Source organism: Muscardinus avellanarius (assembly GCF_963383645.1).
Source record: "Muscardinus avellanarius genome assembly, chromosome: 12".
Lineage (NCBI taxonomy): Eukaryota > Metazoa > Chordata > Mammalia > Rodentia > Gliridae > Muscardinus > Muscardinus avellanarius.
The window spans coordinates 12,411,355-12,433,253 of NC_137798.1; the positions used below are offsets into that span (position 1 = coordinate 12,411,355).

At 48.9% G+C, this 21,899-nt stretch overlaps 1 protein-coding gene across 1 annotated transcript in view; it reads right to left on the reverse strand.

The window, feature by feature from the left end:
• Nucleotides 1-12,206, reverse strand: part of SORD (sorbitol dehydrogenase) — a gene marked incomplete at both ends in the record, with an annotated part of 31,941 nt that extends 19,735 nt beyond the window's left edge. The window contains one exon of the mRNA XM_080707474.1: nucleotides 12,141-12,206. Coding sequence (XP_080563600.1) covers nucleotides 12,141-12,206 — 66 coding nt within the window. The remainder of the gene's footprint in view (nucleotides 1-12,140) is intronic.
• Nucleotides 12,207-21,899: the final 9,693 nt, after the last annotated feature.

Here is a 21,899-nt window from a genome sequence, read left to right on the forward strand (position 1 = left end):
AAAGAGAAAGAAAAAAACCCTCTAAAGTGCAGTTTCATTGAAGTACTTGTGGGAAGCAACACAAGCTCAGGCCATGCTGTGGCCCGCGTGTGCGGCAGGGCTCACAGACGGCGTTCTGGGGTGTCGGGAGCCCTGCCTGGAAAAGCCCGGCCAGCTCCGCACCACTTTGCTAAGACAGCAGCTGACCCAACAGTGACAGCCTCGCGTGCTCGCAACCCCTGGAGAACCCCTCCTGGTCCCAAGTGTCGGGTCACAGGCAGGATGCAGCGCTCAAGTTTCCTTCCTGGGAAACTTGAAGCCAAAGGCCCGGCCCCAGGTCGGAGCTCAGGCCCAGCGCTCAGAGCTGACCGCAGGTGCCGACCTCATCGCACCCATGGGCGCAAACTGCCCGGGACTATAACAAAGTCTGCTGGGTGAGTCCCAGGCAGAGAGGATGCTCAAGCTGCCTGGGTCTCCAGCTCTGCCTTGCGCAGAAGATCCTTCCAACCTGGAAACATGCGAGACACAGGTTTATGTGATCTGGCAAACCCCTAGAGGGGAAGGATGAGGGCGTGTTATTTCAAGGCAGGTAGAGAGTGTCTGCTCGGCCACGTCTCTCTCTCTCTCTCTCTCTCTCTCCCTCTCTCTCTCTCTCTCTCTCTCTCTCTCCCTCCCTCCCTCCCTCCCTCCCTCCCTCCCTCCCTCCCTCCCTCTCTCTCTCTCTCTCTCTCTCTCTCTCTCTCTCTCTCTCTCTCTTTCCCTGGTACTGCGGGATGGAACCCAGGGGCATTCTACCTCTGAGCTACACCCCCTGCCCTATTTTTTATTCCTTATTTTTAAACAGGGTCTCACTGAGTTGCAAAGGGCCTCACTAGGTAGCTGAGGCTGTCCTTGAACTGCGATCCTCCTGTCTCAGCCTCCCGAATGCTGGGATGACAAGCGTGCGCCCCCATGCCGGCTCACCCCTTTCCTTGCACTGGTCGGCAGGCTGACACCTCTGCCCTCTTCCAAAGCCTCCGTGTTGAGTTTGAGCGCGTCTGGGAACACACAGGACCTGCACGCTGGCCCCTCTCACTGGTCCAAAAGCCATCAGAGCCAGGAGTGGGAGCACACCTGCAACCCCAGGACTCAGAAGCCCAAGGCAGGAAGAGCACACGTTCACGGCAGCCTGGCAACTCAGCAAGACCGTCTCAAAATAATTTTTTTAAGAAAAGGGCTGGGGATATAGTTGAGTAGTAAAGCACCCCTAGGATCAATCCCCAGTACTGCTGACAAGCAACAAATACTTAAAAAGCAGCCTAAAGTGGGGGAGAGTACTTAAGAGGCAGATTTTGGAGTGTGTGTGTGTGTGTGTGCTCACCCTCAACCTAAGGAAAAGAGGAGGAAAGAGAGGAGAGGGGAGAAGGAAGAGAGGAAAGAGAGGAAGAGGACCTGTCTAGAAATGGTGGCCTCCCAAGGCCGCTCTTGCCGAGGTCTTCCCCACGGAGATGCTGGGCTCACATCTGACACTGCGCATGGCAGTGCCCTTGCTGGCAAAGTCACACTCCTGTTATATGGGGGAGTCTTTTCTGAGTGTGTGGTATGGGGATTGAAACCAGGGTGCTCTGCCACTGAACTCCACCCCAGCCACGCACGCGTGTGTGTGCATGTGTGTGTGTGCGCGCACGCTTGTGTGTGTGCTCGTGTGCGTGTGTGTATGTATGTGTGCGTGTGTGTGCGTTGCGTGCTCGTGTGCGCGTGTGTATGTGTATATATGTGTGCGTGTGTGTGTGCGCACGCTTGTGTGCGTGTGTGTATGTGTATGTACGTGTGCGTGCGTGTGTGCGTTGCATGCATGTGTGTGTTTGTGCGTGTGTGTGCGTGCGCGTGTGTGCATGCTTGTGTATGTACTTGTGTGCTCGTGTGCACATGTGTGTATGTACGTGTGCGTGTGTGTGCATGTGTGTGCGTTGCGTGCATGTGTGTTTGTGCGTGTGTGTGCGTGCGCGGGTGTGTGCATTAGTAGGGGTTAAATCCAGGGTGCTCTACCGTTGAGCTACATCCCAACCCCTTTCCGTTTTTTTATTTTGAGACAAGTCTCACTAAGTTGCCCAGTCTGGTTAGAAATTTGAGACCCTCCTGCCTCGGCTCCTGAACAGACAGGACTACAGGTGTGCGACACCACGCCTGGCTTTCTTTTTTAAAAAAAAGCCTCATTAAGTATATGAATGAAATTTTAAACCTCAAGTTAAATTGAAACAAAAAACTTAGGCTTTTATTTCAAACACAAAACAGTACCCCCATGCTTCCCTAACTGCATTTGTAGACGAATTCCCAGGCACCGAGACACAATTCCACAGCCTACTCCTCCTATCCGGGCCCCCAGCAGGGCTAAACCTGGATGCCCCATGTGGGTGTGAGGAGATGGTGTGGTTCAAAGTCCGAGCAACGGTGGGGTACACCAGGTGAGCCCTGGGTCCTGGAGATGATATGGTACACCAGGTGAGCCCTGGGTCCTGGAGACAATACGTACAACATTAAGCCCTGGGTCCTAGAGACAATACGGTTATCTCCAAAAAAGCCTCGGCTGCTTTAGCTGTGGGAGCAAAGCTGATGCAGTGACTCTCCCCGACACCAGGGGGCGCTGTGGGGAGCCTGGGTTTTCTTTAGTAGCAGATCCTCAAGTACTCTCCCTGCACACCATCTTTTCTTTAACCTTCTGTCTTGATTGTAGCTCCCTTACAGCCCAGGTCTGGCTCCTGCTCCCCGCTCTGCAGGAGACCTGCTGCCTGAGCACAGGGCCCTGCTGGGATCAGCTCAAAGGTTTGTAAATATTGTCTCAAGCCTGGCTGGGAGCCCACATGTTTTACAAAGTTGCTACAGCGTGGTTACTAAGAACTTTCATTTGTGGTTCCGTGGTAAGACGCTGGCTACAATCCTGTTTACTTAATCTCCGTTTCTGTCTCAGATTTCAGGGGTGATATGCTTTTACAGCGGTGATATGCTTTTAGTATCCAATTTCTTATCTCGGAGACTTCTTAGGGGAGGAGGTAGAGGCTGCCCAGCGAGTTCAAGGTCCTGAGTGCACGCCCCAGCCGGAGGAGACAAAGCAAAACGACAGAAACTATCCTAGCTCTTCAGAGATCCTGAGCTTTCACTTTGATTCCTCGTCCGCTCCCTTTCTTCATTCCCAAAGGTTTTGGAGTCTCAGGGACATTCAAGGGTTCCCAACGGGATCTGTGTTTCTGTGAGTGACAGCCACTTGAGGCTAACGGGGAATTGTGTGTGTGACTGTGGGAGTGCGTGTGTGACTGTGTGTATGAGTGTGTGTGACTGTGGGAGTGTGTGTGTGAGTGTGACTGTGTGTGCATGAGTGTGTGACTGTGGGAGTGCGTGTGTGAGTGTGTGGCTGTGAGTGTGTATGAGTGTGTGACTGTGGGAGTGTGTGTGTGAGTGTGACTGTGTGAGTGCATGTGACTGTGTGTGAGTGCATGTGTGTGTATGAGTGTGTGGCTGTGAGTGTGTATGAGTGTGTGTGACTGTGGGAGTGTGTGTGTGAGTGTGACTGTGTGAGTGCATGTGACTTGTGTGGGAGTGCGTGTGTGTGTGAGTGTGTGGCTGTGAGTGTGTTTGAGTGTGTGACTGTGGGAGTGCGTGTGTGTGTGAGTGTGTGGCTGTGAGTGTGTATGAGTGTGTGACTGGGAGTGCGTGTGTGTGAGTGTGTGGCTGTGAGTGTGTTTGAGTGTGTGTGACTGTGTGTGTGTGTGTGAGTGCGTGTGTGTGTGAGTGTGACTGTGTGTGAGTGCGTGTGTGTGTGTGAGTGCGTGTGTGCGTGTGTGAGTGCGTGTGTGTGTGTGATTCTGGGGCTCTGACCAAGGGGCCTTCTACCTCTGAACTGCACCCTTTGCCCGTTTCACGTTTTGTTTGTTCTTGTTGTAAGACGGGTTTCACTAGGCTGCGGGTCTCGCTGAGCTGCGGGGCGCTGGGATGGCAGGCGTGTGCCCCGTGTCTGGCTCCGAATGACTTCTCTATTGCAGTTTTATCAGTGTCCCAGGACTTTTCACTTCAAATAAAAAAAATCCCTCCCTGGATGAGAGGCGCGTTCTCCCTACCACCCCCCAGTGACCCCGGACACTGCAGGAAGAACCCTCTGGGCCTGTCCATCTTCTCGGCGTTGCTCTGGTCCTAAACGCCATCGTGCCTTCCCCAAACATGTCCTCCCGTGACCCGAAACACACATTCCCTCAAATCGCCCTATGGCCTCCCACTCACGCACCTCAACACCTCCAGCCCGCAGGCCGGTGTGAGGTCAGGGGTCGCTGCCTCCTCCCTCCTCCCAGCCTGCGCAGGACCCGACAGCTCAGCAGAGCCCAGTCCATGCGCGGCGCACGCTCCTGCCACCCGCCCCAGCCCCTGGGCTCCCTGACCTCGCGAGCCCTAGATCCCTCCAACCAGGGCAATCAGAACGGGAGTGCTGACGCACAGTAGGTAAGTTTGCTCTTACTACAAAAGAAACGCAATCAGAGTTCTCTCCATAATGGCCTCATGCTATGGCTGAGCCGCTGGGGCAACCCTGCCCTTCTGAACAGGCAAGACACTTCAAGCTGTTTGAGGGCGAGTTAAATCCCGTTACTTTATGTCGACTGCTCTCTCTCCTTTTATCGCTGGACTGGGGATGGAAGCCAGGCGCTCTACCTCCCAGCTACAACCCAGCTGATTGGGCTGTTTATTTACTTATTTTGGTACTGGGGATTGAACCCAGAGACATCCTACCTTCAAGCTACACCCCCAGCACAATTTTATTTATTTGGAAACAGGGTCTCCCTAGGCTGATGCTAGTCTATTTGCTGAGGCTGTCCTTGAGCCTGGGATCCTCCTGTCTCAGCCTCCCAAGTACAGGATTACAGGCGTGCGCTACCACGCCTGGTGGTTTTTTGTTTTGAAAGAGGGTCTCGCTACACTGCTGAGCACCTCACTACCTGGCTGAGGCTAGGGCTGAGGCTGAGGCTGGACCTGCACCTGGGATCCTCCTGTCTCAGCCTCCCAAGTACTGGGGTTACAGGCTAGCACCACCATGCAGGGTTGACTGCTCATTTAAAGGCTGGAATTTGGAAGAAAGTGAAGTAGGAGTCCAGCAGTTTTTAGGCTCACTTCTGTTGTTGTGGGAGGGGAATAACTCCCCCCAATACACACACACACACACCCCTCACTTCGAGGCGGGACGGGGGGAGGCAGTGGCCAGCCGGGGGCCTCACAGCGCCCTTGCCACCCACCTGACCCACGGTAGCTCTCCTGCCCCGCCAGAGAGCAGGCCGCCCTATTTTTCCTGATCCAAAGGTTCCCCACAGGCCTTGTGTCCTGGGCAGCTCCATTCCCACATTCGGTCCTGGTGCCCGGATCAGAGTGGGGGTGGGTGCTCTCCTCTCCCAAAGTCCACTGAGCTGGGCCCCTGCCCGGCTCCCGAGCTCCATCCGCCTTTGTTCTGCTGATAACAATCTCTTTGAACTGCAGATCTGTTCAGTCCCCAGTGGCCCTGGAAAATCTTGGACCCCTTCCCTGGCAGCTGCTCAGGGCACCCACCGCCGGCCCTGCCTGCCAAAGCTCTTGCGTGGCCTCCTCCAGCCCCACCAGGGGAGGCCACGGGAAGCGAGGCCACCTGGCTCCTGAGGGAGAGGTGCTGGGACACCACACTGGGCCTCCAGGAGGCGGTGAGTCCGCATCACCTGCCCACGCCCTGCTCACAGGCTGGGAGGATGGCCCCTCCCGACACCAGCACTGCATCCAAAGGGATAGCTAAGGGACCAGTTAGTGCTCGGCAGTAAAAACATTTAAAATTGGCCTAATTTAAAATGTCTGAATATAGCCCTATGTTTATTGACTAGATGGTTCTTTTTTTTTTTTTTTTTTTTTTTTTTTTACTTTTTCTTTTTTTTTGGTACTGGGGGTGAAATCCAGGGCATTCTACCTCTGAGCTACACCCCCATCCTATTTTCTTTATTCTTTATTTTGAAACAGGGTCTCACTGAGTTGCAGAGGGCCTCACTAAGTAGCTGAGGCTGGCCATGAACCACGATCCTCCTGTCTCAGCCTCCCAAGTGCTAGGATTACAAGCCTGTGCCACCACATCCGGCTTTAGATGGTTCTACTAAGCAAAAATATTATATCTTTGATCTCTGTCAGATGCTCTAGTTTTCTAATAATATTGACTAATATTATGCTGGGGTCTATGTAATTTAATATTTACTTTTGTATTTGTTTGGGGTTTTTTGTTTTCTGTTTTTTATTTATTTGTGAGGTTTTTTTTGGTACTGGGAAATGAACCCAGGAAAATTCTACCTTCAAACTGGCCCTCCCTCATCCCCAGCCATTTTTATTTTTTATTTGGAAACAAGATCTTGCTAAGTTGCTGAGGGTCTAAGTTATTGAAGCTGGCCTCACCTATGATCCTCCTGTCTCCTCCTACCAAGTACTGGGATTTCAGGGGTGTGCCACCATGCCTGGCAATATTTTTTTTAAGTTGTTGAGCTGAATCTGAACATATTTTCACCAGTAATAAATGTTCTTAATATAAATCTGGTTTTGGAAAAATGGCCAGCCATAAATTTTTTTTTTTTTTTTTTTTTTTTTTGCGGGTCTGGGGGTGGAACCTAGGGGCATTCAACCTCCGAGCTACACTCCCTGCCCTATTTTTTATTCTTTATTTTGAAACCGGGTCTCACTGAGTTGCAAAGGGCCTCACTAAGTAGCTGAGGCTGTCCGTGAACCGCGATCCTCCTGTCTCAGCCTCCCAAATGCTGGGATTACAAGCATGTGCCACCACGCCCGGCTCCTCTCCTCATTCTTAATTCCTGTCCTGCAATTTTAGAAGAAAAAACTCCTCCACACCCACAATCTTAGTTTCTCCCCTCAGAATAGTGCCACTTCTACAGAACGTTAAACCCTATGAGCGGGGTCAGCCGCCCCTGCTGCTCTGAGGGGAAAATGTTAGCTTTGTGACTCCTGGCCTTTTGCAAAGAGTGCCTTTCCACAGTAGCTGGCAGGGAGAGTGGTTTGGTTATTTAATTTTGTTTTGAAGTGTGTGTTGTGTGTGTGTGTTGTGTGTGTTGTGTTGTGTGTGTGGGGGGGGGAGGGGATTGCTACCTGCCCCCTTTCCCCAGCCCTTTTTTTGTTTTGAAGCAGGGTCTCCATAGGTTGCCGAGAGTCTCACTACTTGCTGAGGCTGGCCTCCAACTGTAATCCTCCTTTCTCAGTCTCCCAAGTACTGGGATTACAAGTGTGCCCCACTGTGTCTGGCTCCTATCTTGAATTTGAAGTGGTTTATTTGGTTTGAGTTTGGTTTTGTTGAAACATAATTTAGATGAAGAGAAGGGGATATTTCTTTGAACTATTGCTACTACTTATTTCCCCCTTTTCTGAAGGAGTTTGGGATTCTATTTTTACTTTTTGTTTTTAAGGTACTGGGAATGGAACCCAGGGGCATTCTATCTCCAAGTTACATCCCCTAGCCTATTTTTTATTCTTTATTTTGAAACAGGGTCTAAGTCACAGAGGGCCTCACTCAGTGGCTGAGGCTGTCCACGAACCACGATCCTCCTGGCTCAGCCTCCTGAAGGCTGGGATTACAAGTGTGCGCCGCCACGCCCGGCTTCCTCTTAGATACTTTTGACTGATAATCTGCTTCAGATACTAAAGGGTTAAGTAGCCTGGGCTCCTCACTGGTGCTCTCCTGGTGTAATCTAGCTGCTCACAGGGCCCATGAATGACCACCAGTGCCCCTTAGCCTGTTCAAACAGAAGCAGCTGGCTAGGAACCTGCTGACCGAAGTCACTGGGGAGAGAAAGGCAGAGGGCGGGGCTCAGTGGTGCAGCAGCAAGTGCTAGCCAGCAGGCACCCAGGATGCCCTGGGCTTGATCCCAGCAGGCGAGGGAGAGGCAGAGAGAAAGAGAAAGGAAACACATAGAAATGAGTAGATGAATATGCTTTGGTCCATCTTAACCGCTGGGTGTGCATTATACAATAGTCTTCTCATCCCAAAGTTTTAACAGTAGTAAAGTACACCTGGCAAGGATGGGACATCTTTTTGTTTTCTTTTTTGCAGCACTGGGGATGGAATCCAGGGGCATTCAACCTCCGAGCTACACCCCCTGCTCTATTTTTTATTCTTTATTTTGAAACAGGGTCTCACTGAGTTGCAGAGGGCCTAAGTAGCTGAGGTGGCCTCAAATCAGCCTCCCAAGTGTGCGCCACCACGCCTGGAAGGATGGGATATCTTTAGTCTGTTTTTTAAATTATTTTTAATTATTTTTTCTTTTTTGCAGTACTGGGGATTGAACCCAGGGGCATTCTACCTCCAAGCTACACACCCAGGCCTTTTAAAAATTCTTTCTTTCTTTCGTTTGGTGGTACTGGGGATGGAACCCTTCTACCTCCGGCTACACTCCCATACTTATTTTATATTTTATTTGGAAATAGGGTCTCTTAAGCTAGCGAGGCTGGCTTCGAACCTGTGGGATCCTCCTGTCTCCACCTCCCAAGCGCGGAGATTACAAGTATGTACCACTACGCCCGGCTATTCTTTATTTTTTGAAACAGGGTCTCATTAAGTTGCTGAGGGCCTCACTAAGTAGCTGAGGCTGGCCTAGAACCTGCAATCCTTCTGTCTCCATGTCCCAAGAATTACAAGCGTGCGCCAACACACCCAGCTTAATCTTTTTTTTTTAGAGGCTTAATCTATTTTTAGAAGAATTATCTTGTTTTTAAAATATTATTGCCAAAACAATTATTTTTACCTAGTTTATATTTCCTCAAAGAGCAAAAATTTAAGAAATAATCTTCACAGAACCAGGATTAACATTGTGTGTGTGCGTGCGTGTGTGTGTGTGTGTGTGTGTGTGGTGCTGGGGATTGAACCAGGGGTATTCTACGTCTTAGCTACATCCCCAGCCCTATTTTATTATTTATTTTAAAACAGGGTCTCTCTAGGGTTGAGGAGAGTTTCACCACTTGCTGAGACTGTCCTTGAACCTATGATCCTTCTGTCTCGTCTCTTAAGTGCTGGAATTAAAGGTGTGGGCCACCATGCCTCTGATCAATATTTATTTACTTATTTATTATTGCAGTTCTAGGGGTTGAACCCAGGGGCATTCTATCTCCAAGCTATACCCCCAGCCCGATTTTTGATTCTTTATTTTGAAACAGAGTCTAAGTTGTAGAAGCCCTCACTAAGTACCTGAGGCTGGGCACGAATCTATGATCCTCCAGTATCAGCCTCCCAAGAACTGGGATTACACATATGTGCCACTATGCCCAGCTTTTGATCAAGATTTAAAGTTGATGCCGAAGGCCAGACGTGGTGGCGCACGCTTGCAATCCCCGTGCTTGGGAGGCTGAGACAGGAGGATCGCACAGGTTCGAAGCCAGCCTCAGCTACTGAGTGAGGCTCTCAGCAACTTAGTGAGACCCTGTTTCCAAATAAAATATAAAATAGGTCTGGGAGTATAGCCCGGAGGTAGAAAGCCTCTGGGTTCCACCCCCAGTACCACACACACACAAAATAAATAAATAAAATAAAGTTGATGCCGATACATAATTTTCTCTACCACTTGTAATTAAACAACATCATCAACCCATCATTCTAAAAGGTTTATTTTTCCTTTGTTGTTGACTCACATAACCAATCATTAAACAAAAGCCCGACCCATCCCTGCAGGGTGCTCAGTGCCTGCAGGTGGGGCTGCTCCTTCCTGTCCTCTCTGCCCAGGGCTCATCCCTGCTGCGTTCAGGAGGAAGGAGGAGAACTATGCAATATGTAAAGAACTTAAGAGGCTCATTTAAAAAAGGAAAGAAAGCAGAGCTCATAAAAATTAGGGAAGAGAAGCTGGGCGTGGTGGCCCACACTGGTAATTCCAGGACTTGGGAGGCTGAGACAGAAGGATTGCAGGTTGGTGGCCAGCCTCAGCTACTTAGGCCCTCTGCAAGGTAGTGAGACCCTTTTTCAAAAATAACAGAACTTTTAAAAAACAGGGCTGAGAGTGTAGCTTGGAGGTAGAATGCCCCTGGGTTCAATCCCCAGTATCACACACACAGGATAAATAGATCTGGGAGGGTAAAACACGACGGATCAAAGGTTCAAGGCCAGCCAGGCACACGCTTGCAATCCCAGTACTTGGGAGGCTGAGACAGGAAGAGCGCAGGTTCGAGGACAGCCTCAGCAAGAGGTGAGACTCATCAACCTAGTGAGACCCTGTTTTCTACCTCTGAGCAACATTCCCAGTCCTGTTTTATTGTTTTTGTTTGTTTGTTTGTTTTCAGTGGTACTGGGGTTCCTGTAAACTGAGGGGAGCTGTACTGCTTCCCAGTGGCAATGATTGCAATAAGCATAATGGTGTCACTCTCCTTCAGGACCTTGGATGGAGGCCCCGAGGGGGAGGAAACAGCATTTGAATAGGAGTTTGAACTGCCTTCTTGTCTGGGCTCTGTTGACTAACCAAGCCTATCACCTTGCTGATGGTACTTTTTTTTTTTTCTTTCTTTTTTTCTTTTTGTACTGGGGAATGAACCCAGGGGCATTCTACCTCCGAGCTATACCCCAGCCCCATCTTTTATTCTTTATTTTGAAACAGAGTCTCACTGAGTTGTAAATGGCCTAAGTAGCTTAGGTTGGCCTCTAACGATCCTCCTGTCTCAGCCTTCCAAATGCTGGATTTATTAACGTCCGCCACCATGCCCAGCCCTGATGGTACTTTCTTTAATTGAGGAAATGGAGAGTTGGCTCCTGGTAAGGGGTCTTAGGGCCCACAGACAGAGAGAAGGTGTATTCAGGAGATCAAAGGAAGTCTTGAACAACCAGAATTGCTCCCAAACTCAGTATTTGTACTCTGTGGAGAGACCACCGAAGATGCTTAGAATGTGCACGTGCACACACACACAATTGTTTATCAGGATAATCTTCTGAATCTCTCCCGTTTAAAGCCTGGTGCAGGCTCTTTAAGGAAGGAGGAGATGCCCATGCTAAGTCTAAGATGGACTTTGTCAAAGAAACTTGGCATGACCACAGGACTGAATCAACAGCTCCTGAACTTTGGTCCCCCAACCAAGGGGCAGATCAAAGGTATGATGTTTCTAAAGAGTCAGGGGAAGCCAGGCACAGTGCTGCCCGCCTGTGATCTTAGTACTGGGGAGGCTGAAGGTTCAAGGCCAGTGCACTGTAAATGAAGGAGAAACTGTTTCCAATTAAAAATATGGTGGCAATTGGGAGGCAGAGGCAGGAGGATCGCACAGGTTCCAAGCCAGCCTCAGCTACTAAGTGAGCTCTCAGCAACTTAGTGAGACCCTGTTTCCAAATAAAGTATAAAATAGGTCTTGGGGTATAGCCCGGAGGTAGAAAAGCCCCTGGGTTCCACCCCCAGTACCACAAAAAAAAATAAATAAAAATAAAAAATAGGGCTGGGGGTGTAGCTTGGAGGTAGAATGTCCCTGGGCTCCACCCCCAGTACAGCAAAAATAAATAAATAAATAAATAAATAAATAAATAAATAAATAAATAAAAAACAGAGCCGGGGTGTAGCTAAGTCTCCCTGGGGTTCAGTCCCCAGTACCCTCCTTCCCCTACACACATACACACCCAGAGTTAGGGGAGCCAGACCAGAAAAGAAAACATCTGGAAAGTGAACTTGATGCGGACTCGGGGAGATAAGATTGTTTACACCCCCAGCCCAATCTGTCACTTTCTGAACACTTACTAAGCACATGATCATAATAATCCTGCAAGGGAGGTTTTATCAGTGCCAAGCGAAGGAGACTGAACACAAGTTTCACTGCTCTCAAGTGTCCTCTGGACCCATTTCCACCCGGGCCCGGAGGAATTCAGGGCAGTGACCAGAGGCGAGGCTGGGGACCTGCCGCCCACCGACCAGGGAGGGGCTTCGGTCGTTCCAACAGTCCTGGGCGCAGGGCACGTGCCAGCCACGGGCTGGGCTCGAGGACAGGGTTCCTCCCGGGCAGTAACCGCTAACCGATGGCCTCTGCCCTACCCGCCCAGCCCCGGGAACCCGCTCGGACCCGGCCGGCCGGCCCAGGTGGGGACCCTGCGGGGCTGAGCCGGGAGCGGGGGCCGGGCTGGCTCCGAGGGGAGCGGGGCAGGGTCGGGAGGCTCCCACCCACCCACCCCCGTCCCCTTTTACCAGGCGAAGGTCCCCGGGGCCGTGCACCACCAGGGAGAGGTTCTGGGGCTTGGCCGCCGCCGCCATGCCGTTTTCTTTCTCTTCGGGAGGAGCCTGGAGCCCGCGGGGCGAGTGATGGTTCTGGCTGCGGCCCCGCGGAGGGTCGGGGGTAAGGGGCGGGAGGCGGGGCTTGGGCCTGCGGCGCGCGTGGGCCGGGGCGGGGCTTCCTCGGCGGTGACAGCCGGGGCGGGGCCTCGCGCGGGTGGGCGGGTCTTAGCGCTGGTGGGCGGGGCCTCCGAGCCCCAGAGTCCGCGAGCCGCTGTCAGCGCTGGGCCTGGCGCCGCCTCCATCTGTCAGGCCGGGGGCTGTAGAGTGCAGACTCGGGTGGAGTAGGTCTGGGGTGAGGCTCCAAGGTCTCTGCTATTGGCGCTGAGGATGCCAAGGCTGCGGCGCGGCTTGCGCTTTGAGAAACAGGCGCTGCGGGGTGGCAGCGTCCAGGTGGACGCCCGCTGCCCAGTATTCAGCAACGCCTGTCAAGAGCAGGGGTGAAGGAATGAATTCGGGCATCGCCTCTTGGACCCGATGCATCAGTATAAAGAAGATGCCAGCCGGGCGTGGCGGCGCAGGCTTGCAAGCCCAGCCTTCGGAGGCTGAGACAGGAGGATCGCGGTTCGCGGGCAGCCTCAGCTACTTAGTGAGTTCCTCTGCAACTCAAAACTCTGTTTCAAAAAATAAAAAGACTAAAAATAGGGCTGGGAGTATATCTTGGAGGTACAATGCCCCTCGATTTCATTTCCAATACCGCAAAAAGATAATTAAAAAATAAAATGCAAAATCAAAATGTTGAGCCCTTCCTTTTCTTTTTGTGGTATTGGGGATGGAACGCAGGGACCTTCTACCTCTGGGCTACACCCCTAGTCTTACTTTGTGAAACTGCGTCTCACTAAGCTGCTGAGAGCCTTGCTAAGTTGCTGAGGCTGGCTGTGAACCTGCTATCCTGTCTCATCCTTCCAAGTACTGGGATTACAGAGTGAGCCACCATGCCCGGCCACCACGCCCGGCTTCCCCTTTCTCTTAACTGGCTCTGCTGCTTCTAATAGAAGCCAAATTTTTGTCCAAAATAATTCTTCAAGCCTCTCTCTGCTCAGAGAAACAGTGAGGATTTATTCTCTTGGAAGGGAGCGGCATTCCCGACAGGACTGTCTATTAAAGACTCTGGCCTGGGAGGCTGAGACAGGAGGACCATGGGTTCACCCACAGCCTCAGCTACTTAGTGAGGCCCTCACAATTTAGGGAAACCTTGTTTCAAAATAAAGAATAAAAAAAATAGGGCTGGGGGTGTGGTCAGAGGGAAAATGCCCCTGGATTCAATCCCCAGTACCGCAAAAAATAAAAATAAATAAGACTCCAGGCAGAGCTGGAGGGGAGGGGGAGTGTCAATGCTTGTAAACCCAGTACTTGGGAGGCTGAGACAGGAGGATCTCAGGTTCTTAGTCAGCCTCAGCTACTTAGTGAGGCCCTCCTGCAACTTAGTGAGACCCTGTTAGAATAAATGATAAAATAGGTCTGGGGCTATAGGTCAGAGGTAGACCACCCTGGACTGTTCAATCTCTAGTATAGTAAATAAATAAATAAATAAATAAATAATAGACAACTTCTGTCTTTTTTGAGGGCAGTGCTCAGAATTTCATTCCCTACAGCCCCTTCCCCTCCCCAGCCACACTACAGTCCCCCAGGCCCTTTCCTCTGGGAGGAGCCCCAGCCCTAAAGATGGCTCCCCGTGGCACTGTCTGCAGCCCTTGAAGATGGGTCCCTGTGGGATGCAGTTGTACCCCTTCCCTACACACACACACAAGGCCTCGTTTCTCTTTTCTATTTATGTATTTATTATTTATCTATTGTGGTACTGGGGATTTGCTCTGTCACTGAGTTACATCCTCAACTTTATATATTTTTATTTTGAAACAGGGTCTTTCTAAGTTACCGCGAGCTGACCTGGAACCTGAGATCCTCCGGTCTCAGCCTCCCAAGTACTGTGATTACAGCACACATCACTTCACCTGGCAAGGGCTCAATTTCTGTTTCTTTTTTTGGCACTAGGGATTGAACCTAGAAGCCTTCTACCTCCAAGCTTTGTCCCCAGCCCAGTTTTTTTTTTTTTTTCTTTGCTTGGAAGCAGGGTCTCACTAGGTTTTGCTACATTGCAGAGGCTGGCTTTGAACCTGCGATTCTCCTGTCTCAGCCTCCCAAGTACTGGGATTACAAGTGTGCGCCCCCATGCCTGGCTAAGGCCTGCCTCATTTCTTAATCAGAACCTAGTAATGTGTTCTGTACAGTATAGGAGACTAAAAGATATTTGACGATGAATATAGATTAAGCTGTAAAGCCCCAGGGATGACGAAAATGTTGGGGTGTGGGGGATGCAGGGTTGAGCCTGCCACGTGGCTTAACAAGACAACTAGGTGGTTTTCGCAGGGGCCGACTCGCAGAGGCAGTCAGGATCGGCCTCTGCAGAGATACCTCTTGCCAGACTTGGCTGAGCCAGGCTGGCTGCTCCGGCAGGTCCTGCCCTTAGCAGCTAAGCTGGTCTTGCTTGGAGAGACGAGGCTCCTGCCCTAGCTTGTCTACTGAATTTAAAGCCCAGCTTCCTTCCTCACCCAGTGGGGTTTTCTTGCAGTCTCTCTTCAGGCTTTGCCATGGGAAGGAGAAAGCCCAGGAATGCTTTAAGACTGAGGGCCACTGGCAGCAGAAACTTGTTGACTTTTATTTTTATTTATTTCATTTATAATTTTTTTTGTGGTACTGGGGGTGGAACCCAGGAACATTCTGCCTCTGAGCTACACCCCACCAGCCCTATTTTTTATCCTTTATTTTGAAACAGGGTGTCACTGAGTTGCAGAGGGCCTCACTAAGTAGCTGAGGCTGGCCGTGAACCGCGATCCTCCTGTCTCAGCCTCCCGAATGCTGGGATCACAAGCGTGCACCACCTCGCCCCACTCATTGTTGACTTTTATATTATGAGAACAGAACAAGCTGAAGCAAAGCAAAGGTCACTCAAGCAAGGGCACGGCGGCCACACTGGAGTGGTGTCTGCTCCGCTGAGCAGTGAGACTTTCTTTGTGTGTTTGAGTGGCACTGGGGTTGAACCCAGGGGCATTCATTGAACCCTTCAGCTACACCCTCAGCAATGTTTTATTTTTTTATCCTGAAACAGAGTCTCACTAAGTTGCAGAGGACATCACTAAATTGCTGAGGCTGTCCTTGAACCTGTGAACCTCCTGTCTCAGCCTCCCAAGCACTGGGATTACAAGCGTGCACCACCACACCCAGCTATATTTTACTTTCAAAACTCAAGTTTTTACTTAAAAAAAAATGAAGTCTCACTCTCATCAACCTAGCATGGACACTGTTTCAAAATAAATAATAAAATAGGGCTGGGGTGTAGCTTGGTGGTAGAATGCCCCTGGGTTCAATCTCCCATACCACACAAACACACAAAAATTAAGTTTTGAATTGCTATTGTTTTATATAGGATCGAAAGAAAATTAACTTCTTCATTAAAAAACAAATCTGTAAAAAATAAATAAATTTAGAAATTCATTTAATCTACAAGCTTTAAATAGCTTTAGCTTAAAGTAAAAACAGTGAAAAAACAGACATTATGTCAAAGTCTGGGCCCTTTGAGCCTCCCAAATATAAGCTGAAAGTTACATATACCAATTGGAAGAACAAGACAAAAGAATAAATAAGCCACACCATGACATACCAAAACTTAATATAACTGAAGGATCCTTTTTGAGAACAGTTAGTTGTGTTTACAAGGAGGGGGGAAAACCAGAAGAAGAGCATGATTCTAGTATTCCAACTAAACTCGTTACACAGATAAACCTACACTGTCCTAGCAAGCAATACAGCAATACTTTCATTTTTCTGCCTCATGCTCAAGCTTGAATCCTGATTCATTTTGGCAGAGATTCCATAAGCAACAGGAGGAGTGTGGCCCTAAAATCTCCATTTATACTTTTGTGCTAGTTCAACGACAGTCTTATTTCTGGGCAAGCTTACAAACCATAAAAGTTAAAAGCATAACTTACATGGATGCTAAACCTCCAATGAGAAAAAGAAAAAAAGCAAAACTAAGAAAGACAAATCCTGGAACAGCCCGAGCATTTAAAGAAATCTTAAGAATGCCAATAATTAAATCCCATTTTTAAACAGTTTTACACACACACACACACACACACACACACACACACACACACGGGATAAACCCAGGGACATTCTACCTCTGAGATATATCCCTTTTTTATTTTTTGAAACAGGGTCTCACCAGGTAAATGAGATTCTCCGAGTCTCATTTTGCTGCTGAGGCTGTCCTCAAACCTAGTACCTCCTGCCTCGGTCTCCCAAGCACTGGGTTTACATGTGTGTGCCACCAAGCCCAGTGGATATTTTTTCTTATTTTTTTCTATGGCCTAAAATATTTCACTCTAAATAAATTTAACAATCATACTTTTCTTTCTTTCTTTCTTTTTCTTTCCTTTCTTCCCTTCCTCCCTCCCTTCTTTTCCTTTCTCTCTTTCCTTCCTTCCTCCCCTCCCCTCTTCTTTTCTTTCTTCCTTTCTTTCTTTCTTTCTTTCTTTCTTCCTTTCTTTCTTTCTTTCTTTCTTTCTTTCTTTCTTTCTTTCTTTCTTTCTTTCTTTCTCTTCCTTTCTTTCTTTCTTTCTTCCTTGAAATCTCCACACTTGGGAAGCTTAGACAGGAGGATTGAAGATTCAAGCCCATCCTCAGCAACTTAGCAAGAACCTGCTTCAAAAACAAAACAAAAGGCTGGAAGTGTAGTTCATAGTTAGAATCCCCTAGGTTCAATCCCCAGTAAAACACACACACACACACACACACACACACACACACACACACACACACACACCCATAGTATTTAAACAGCTTGTTATGACATTTCTACATGATTTCCTATCACAAGCTGGCATTCACAGCAGTGAGAAACTGACCTCTTCATGTCTTTCACTGATAAGTAAAAGCCATAAAACGCTGGCTTTTCTCTGTTGCTAGTCTGCTTAGCACAGCCTCTCTGGCTTCTCCTTCCCAAACATCACAGCATTCTGAGATACTCTCCCCACTGAATACAGCCTTAACAACTTATTACCTCTCGCGCTCTCGCTCGCTCCCTCTCTCTCTCCCTCTTCTTCTCCTTCTTCTGTAGTACTAGGGTTTGAACCCAGGGGTCTTCTACCTCTGAGCTATACCCCCTGCCCTATTTTTTATTCATAGGCGTCTCCTCTCTGGGGCCATATATATGAAAGAAGGGAGACTATCACAAATACTGGGCTCTTGCAGGTCTCGGTTACATAGTGCATTAACAATAAAAATCAATGTGAGCCGGGCGTGGTGGTGCACGCGTGTAATCCCAGCATATGGGAGGCTGAGACAGGAGGATCGCAGATTCACGGACAGCCTCAGCCATTTAATGAGGCCCTCTGCAACTCAGTAAGGCCCTGTTTCAAAAAGTAAAAATTAAAAAATAGGGCTGGGGGTGTAGCTCGGAGGTAGAATGCCCCTGGGTTCCAATCCCCAGTACTGAAAAAAAAGACAGAAAGAAAGAAAGGGAAAAGAAAGGGAGAGAGAAAGAAAGGAAGAAAGGAAGAAAGAAAGAAAGAAAGAAAGAAAGAAAGAAAGAAAGAAAGAAGGAAAGAAAGAAAGAAAGGGAAAAGAAAAAAGAAAAAAGAAAAACATCAATGTGCCACAGGTCCTTGGTGTTTCAGTGTTCCGAAGTGGGAAGGCTGACTCCTAGGTGTCATCACTAACAGCGTGGACAAAGATGCTCTGGTCTGATGTGAGCAGGGCTGGGTAAAGAACAGACTTAGAGGAAAGAGCAGCAAAATCTTGGTTTCTGGTTTTTCCCTTCAGGTCATCAATCATGCAAGGACTCAAATCTGGTTATTTATTTCTTTATTTTTGCGGTACTGGGGATGTAACCCAGGGACATTCTACCTCTGAGCTACACCCCCAACCCAATTTTTTATTCTCTATTTTGAAACAGGGTCTCACTGAGTTGCAGAGGGCCTCACTGAGTAGCCGAGGCTGTCTGCGAACCCAGATTCCTGTCTCAGCCTCCCAATGCTGGGATTACAAGCGTGCACCACCACGCCTGGCTTTTAAACCTATTTATTTATAATGACAGAAAGAAAGAAGTACTGAAAGCAAACAAAACACCATCAGGTTTTCTGCAAAACTTGGAAATAGGGCTACCAGTGAAGCAGGCATGGTGCACACGCCTGTAAACCCAGTCCTTGGGAGGCTGAGACAGGAGGATAGCAGCCTTTTAAGAAGCAAATGGTCAAATGTTAAATGCTGATAAGAAATCCATATGGTAACCAAAGAGTCAAAGGGATTTAGCAAGGACTGCTAAGTTTTGGATATGGGTGGTCAAGGTGTGAGGCAACAGCGCCCCTACCCGCAGGAAGCAGTTACAAGAAGATGGGCCTCTGTCCCATCTCCTAAATAGAAAACAAAAAGGGGGGGAGATATTGGTATAAGCACTGCTATTGGCTTAAGTACCACCATTTAGAATCCGGCCACGTTGGGACCCAGCCTGCTTGGTTTTGTTTCCTTAGGACCCAAGGAGTTCAGTCTATACTGAAACTGACGCTCCAAGGCAAGTGACTACGGGCAAAGCGAACTCTGTTCCTGTAAATGTCAGCCCCACCCATAAAGGCCTTCCCCAAGGTTTCAGCCCGTGTCTCAAAAACCTATGAAGCCTGGTCTGCCCAAGGCTCCTGGAGCTGCTCTCGCCTGAGACAGCCTGCCAGGCTCCTGACAATGAACTCTCCTGCTTATCTGGGTGTCTGCAGTATGCCCTGCACGACCTTCCAGGTGGTCCCCAAAGATCCCTGTGTTGGAGGCTCAGTCTGGGAAGTGCTGTGGACTTTTGGGAGGGGGAGCCTGGTAGGGCATCTTTAGGCTGATGGGAGTGTGCCCTTGAAGGGGATTGTGAGACCTTCGCCCCTTCCTCTCTCTCCCTCTGCTTCCTGGCTTACAGGACAACCAGTCTGTGGTGCCATGAATTCCTGCCATGATGTGCTGCTCTTATACAAACAGGCCCCAGGAGCTTGTTTGCCCTGAGCACCATGGAGGATGCAGAGACAAAGCCCTGCCTATGAGGTACTGGCCCTCACTGGGCACTCAACCTGCCAGTGCCTTGATATTGAGCCTCCCAGGCACCGGGATGGGGAGAAATCAATGTTGTAATAGCAGTTTGAGCACAGGCTGGTCTCTCCTCCCCTCTCCCCTTTTCCCTCCTGTCCTCCTCTATCTTTGCCTACCTAAGAGCTTAGACAGAGTGGCACTGATAGCAAAGGGCACATCTAGAACCAAATCTTGGTTTCTAAATACCGAATACTAACCTCCACTGAAAGGAACCAGGGTTTCCTGAAGAAATGTCTGAATCTGCACACTGTACCAGAAAATAAGGAAGTGTTCCAAGAATGCTGGGACTTATCAAAGAACACAGAAACCAGCAACAACAAAAAATTTTTTTAAATTAATATTGCTTCAGCCAGGTGTGGTGGTGTACACTTATAATTCCAGTACTTGAGAGGCTGAGACAGGAGGATCGCAGGTTCAAAGCCAGCCTCAGCAACTCAGCAAGGCTCTCAGCAACCTAGTGAGACTGCTTCCAAATATGAAATAAAATCAGGTGGGGGTGTAACTTGGAGGTAGAATGCCTCTGGGTTCAATCCCCAGTACTACATCTATAGTTTCTAGCCAGGCATGCCTGTAATCCCAGTACTTAGGAGGTTGAGATAAGAGGATTGCAGGTTCCAGGACAGCCTCAGCAAGTAGTGAGACTCTCGTCAACTTAGTGAGGCCGTTTCCAAATAAGAAAAAAATAGGGCTGGGGGTGTAGCTCAGAGGTAAAATGCCTCTGTGTTCAAGCCTCAGTGCCACACAAATAAAGAAAAAAGAAAAAGATTGGCAAAAAGAGAACGGGGATAGAGTGCAGGGAAGGGAGAAGTGGAGTCTACTAATGCCGTTATCTGTTGACAATGTTTAGTAAGATAATGCCTAGGAAATAAGGATTAAGCTGGGGTGGTGGTAGTGCTGTAGTCCCAGAGATTGGGAAGCTGAGGAGGATCAGAAGTCTGAGACCAGCCCTGGCGATTTAGAAAGATCCTGTCTTAAAATAAAAAGGACTGGGGGTGTAGCTCAGTGGTAGAGTGCTCCTGTGCTCAATCCCCAGTACCACAAAATAAAAAGGAAATGAAAACTGAGTAAATTATGAAGATACCTACTTAAAAATACAGCTGGTGACAATGTTGCATGCCTATAATTCCACTTGGGAGGCTGAGGCAGGAGGACCTCAAGTTTGAGACCAGCCTAGGCAACTTATTGAGAACCTGTCTCAAATTTTCGAAATATGAATAACTAGGAGGGATGGCACACGTCTGTAATCCCAGTATTTGGAAGTCTGGAGCAGGAGGATCACAACTTTGAGATCAGCCTGGGCAATTTAGCAAGATCCTATCTCAAAATAAAAAATAGTCATTCCAGTACTTGGGAGGCTGAGACAGGAGGATCACAGATTTAAGGACAGGCTCAGCAACACAGAAAGACTATTGGCGACTTAGCAAGACCCTGTTTCAAAACAAAAACATCAAAAGGGCTTGAGTCAAAAACTTCAAGCATGCCGGGTGTGGTGGCGCACGCTTGTAATCCCCGTGCATGGGAGGCTGAGACAGGAGGATCGCGCAGGTTCGAAGCCAGCCTCAGCTACTTAGTGAGGCTCTCAGCAACTTAGTGAGACCCTGTTTCCAAATAAAATATAAGATAGGTCTGGGAGTATAGCCCGGAGCCTCTGGGTTCCACCCCCAGTACCACTAAAACAAAACAAAACAAAACAAAACTTCAAGCACATAGGAGAAAAAGCCACTTACTGATCGTCAAGTTCCTAGGGCTCTGTTCTTAGCTTGTGACTTGACTAGAAAGAACTCATCTGAGTAACTAAGGCCAGATCCTGTCTTCTTTAGGCCAGTTAGGATGAGACTCTGTCAGCTAGGAGAAGCTATAGAGGATGGAGTTTCGCACCTCATCAATCCTTAGGATGGCACTCTGGGGTGGGGTGTGGGGAAGGAGGGAGAGATGATGTAGGATAGAAGAAATAAAATAGTTAGAAAAGAGACTTAAAGGAGAACAAGGAAAACGTAAGTCTGATACGGAAGCCCATGACAAGGCCTGTTAGAGCCACAGGTTTCTGAGAAATTTACAAGTGTCTCTGAGAACTGTGGACCATCCTTAGGGAGGTGTCTGCTTGTTGGTCAACAAAGAGGAATGTCCCTGGGCTCTACTCAGGAGAGCAATCTCCTTGTCCACAAACAGCTTATATGAAGTGGACAGCTAGTGATAAAATAGTGAAGGCCAGAGCCTGGAAGAACACCCTAAATCACCTACGTCACCATGACTGGGCTGGTCCTCATATACCTCCTCCTGCCCTTCTCACAAAAGTTCCTTAAGGGCCAGGCCTGGTGGCACAGGCTTTTAATCCCAGCACTGGGGAGGCTGAGACAGGAAGATCCAGGATCAAGGACAATTTCAGCAAGTAGTGAGACTCTCACCAACCTAGTAAGACCCTGTTTCAAAATAAAAAGAAAATAGGAAGCCAGGCGTGGTGGCCTTTGCTTGTAATCCCAGCATTTGGGAGGCTGAGACAGGAGGATCGTGGTTTGTGGACAGCCTCAGCTAATACTTAATGAGACCCTCTGC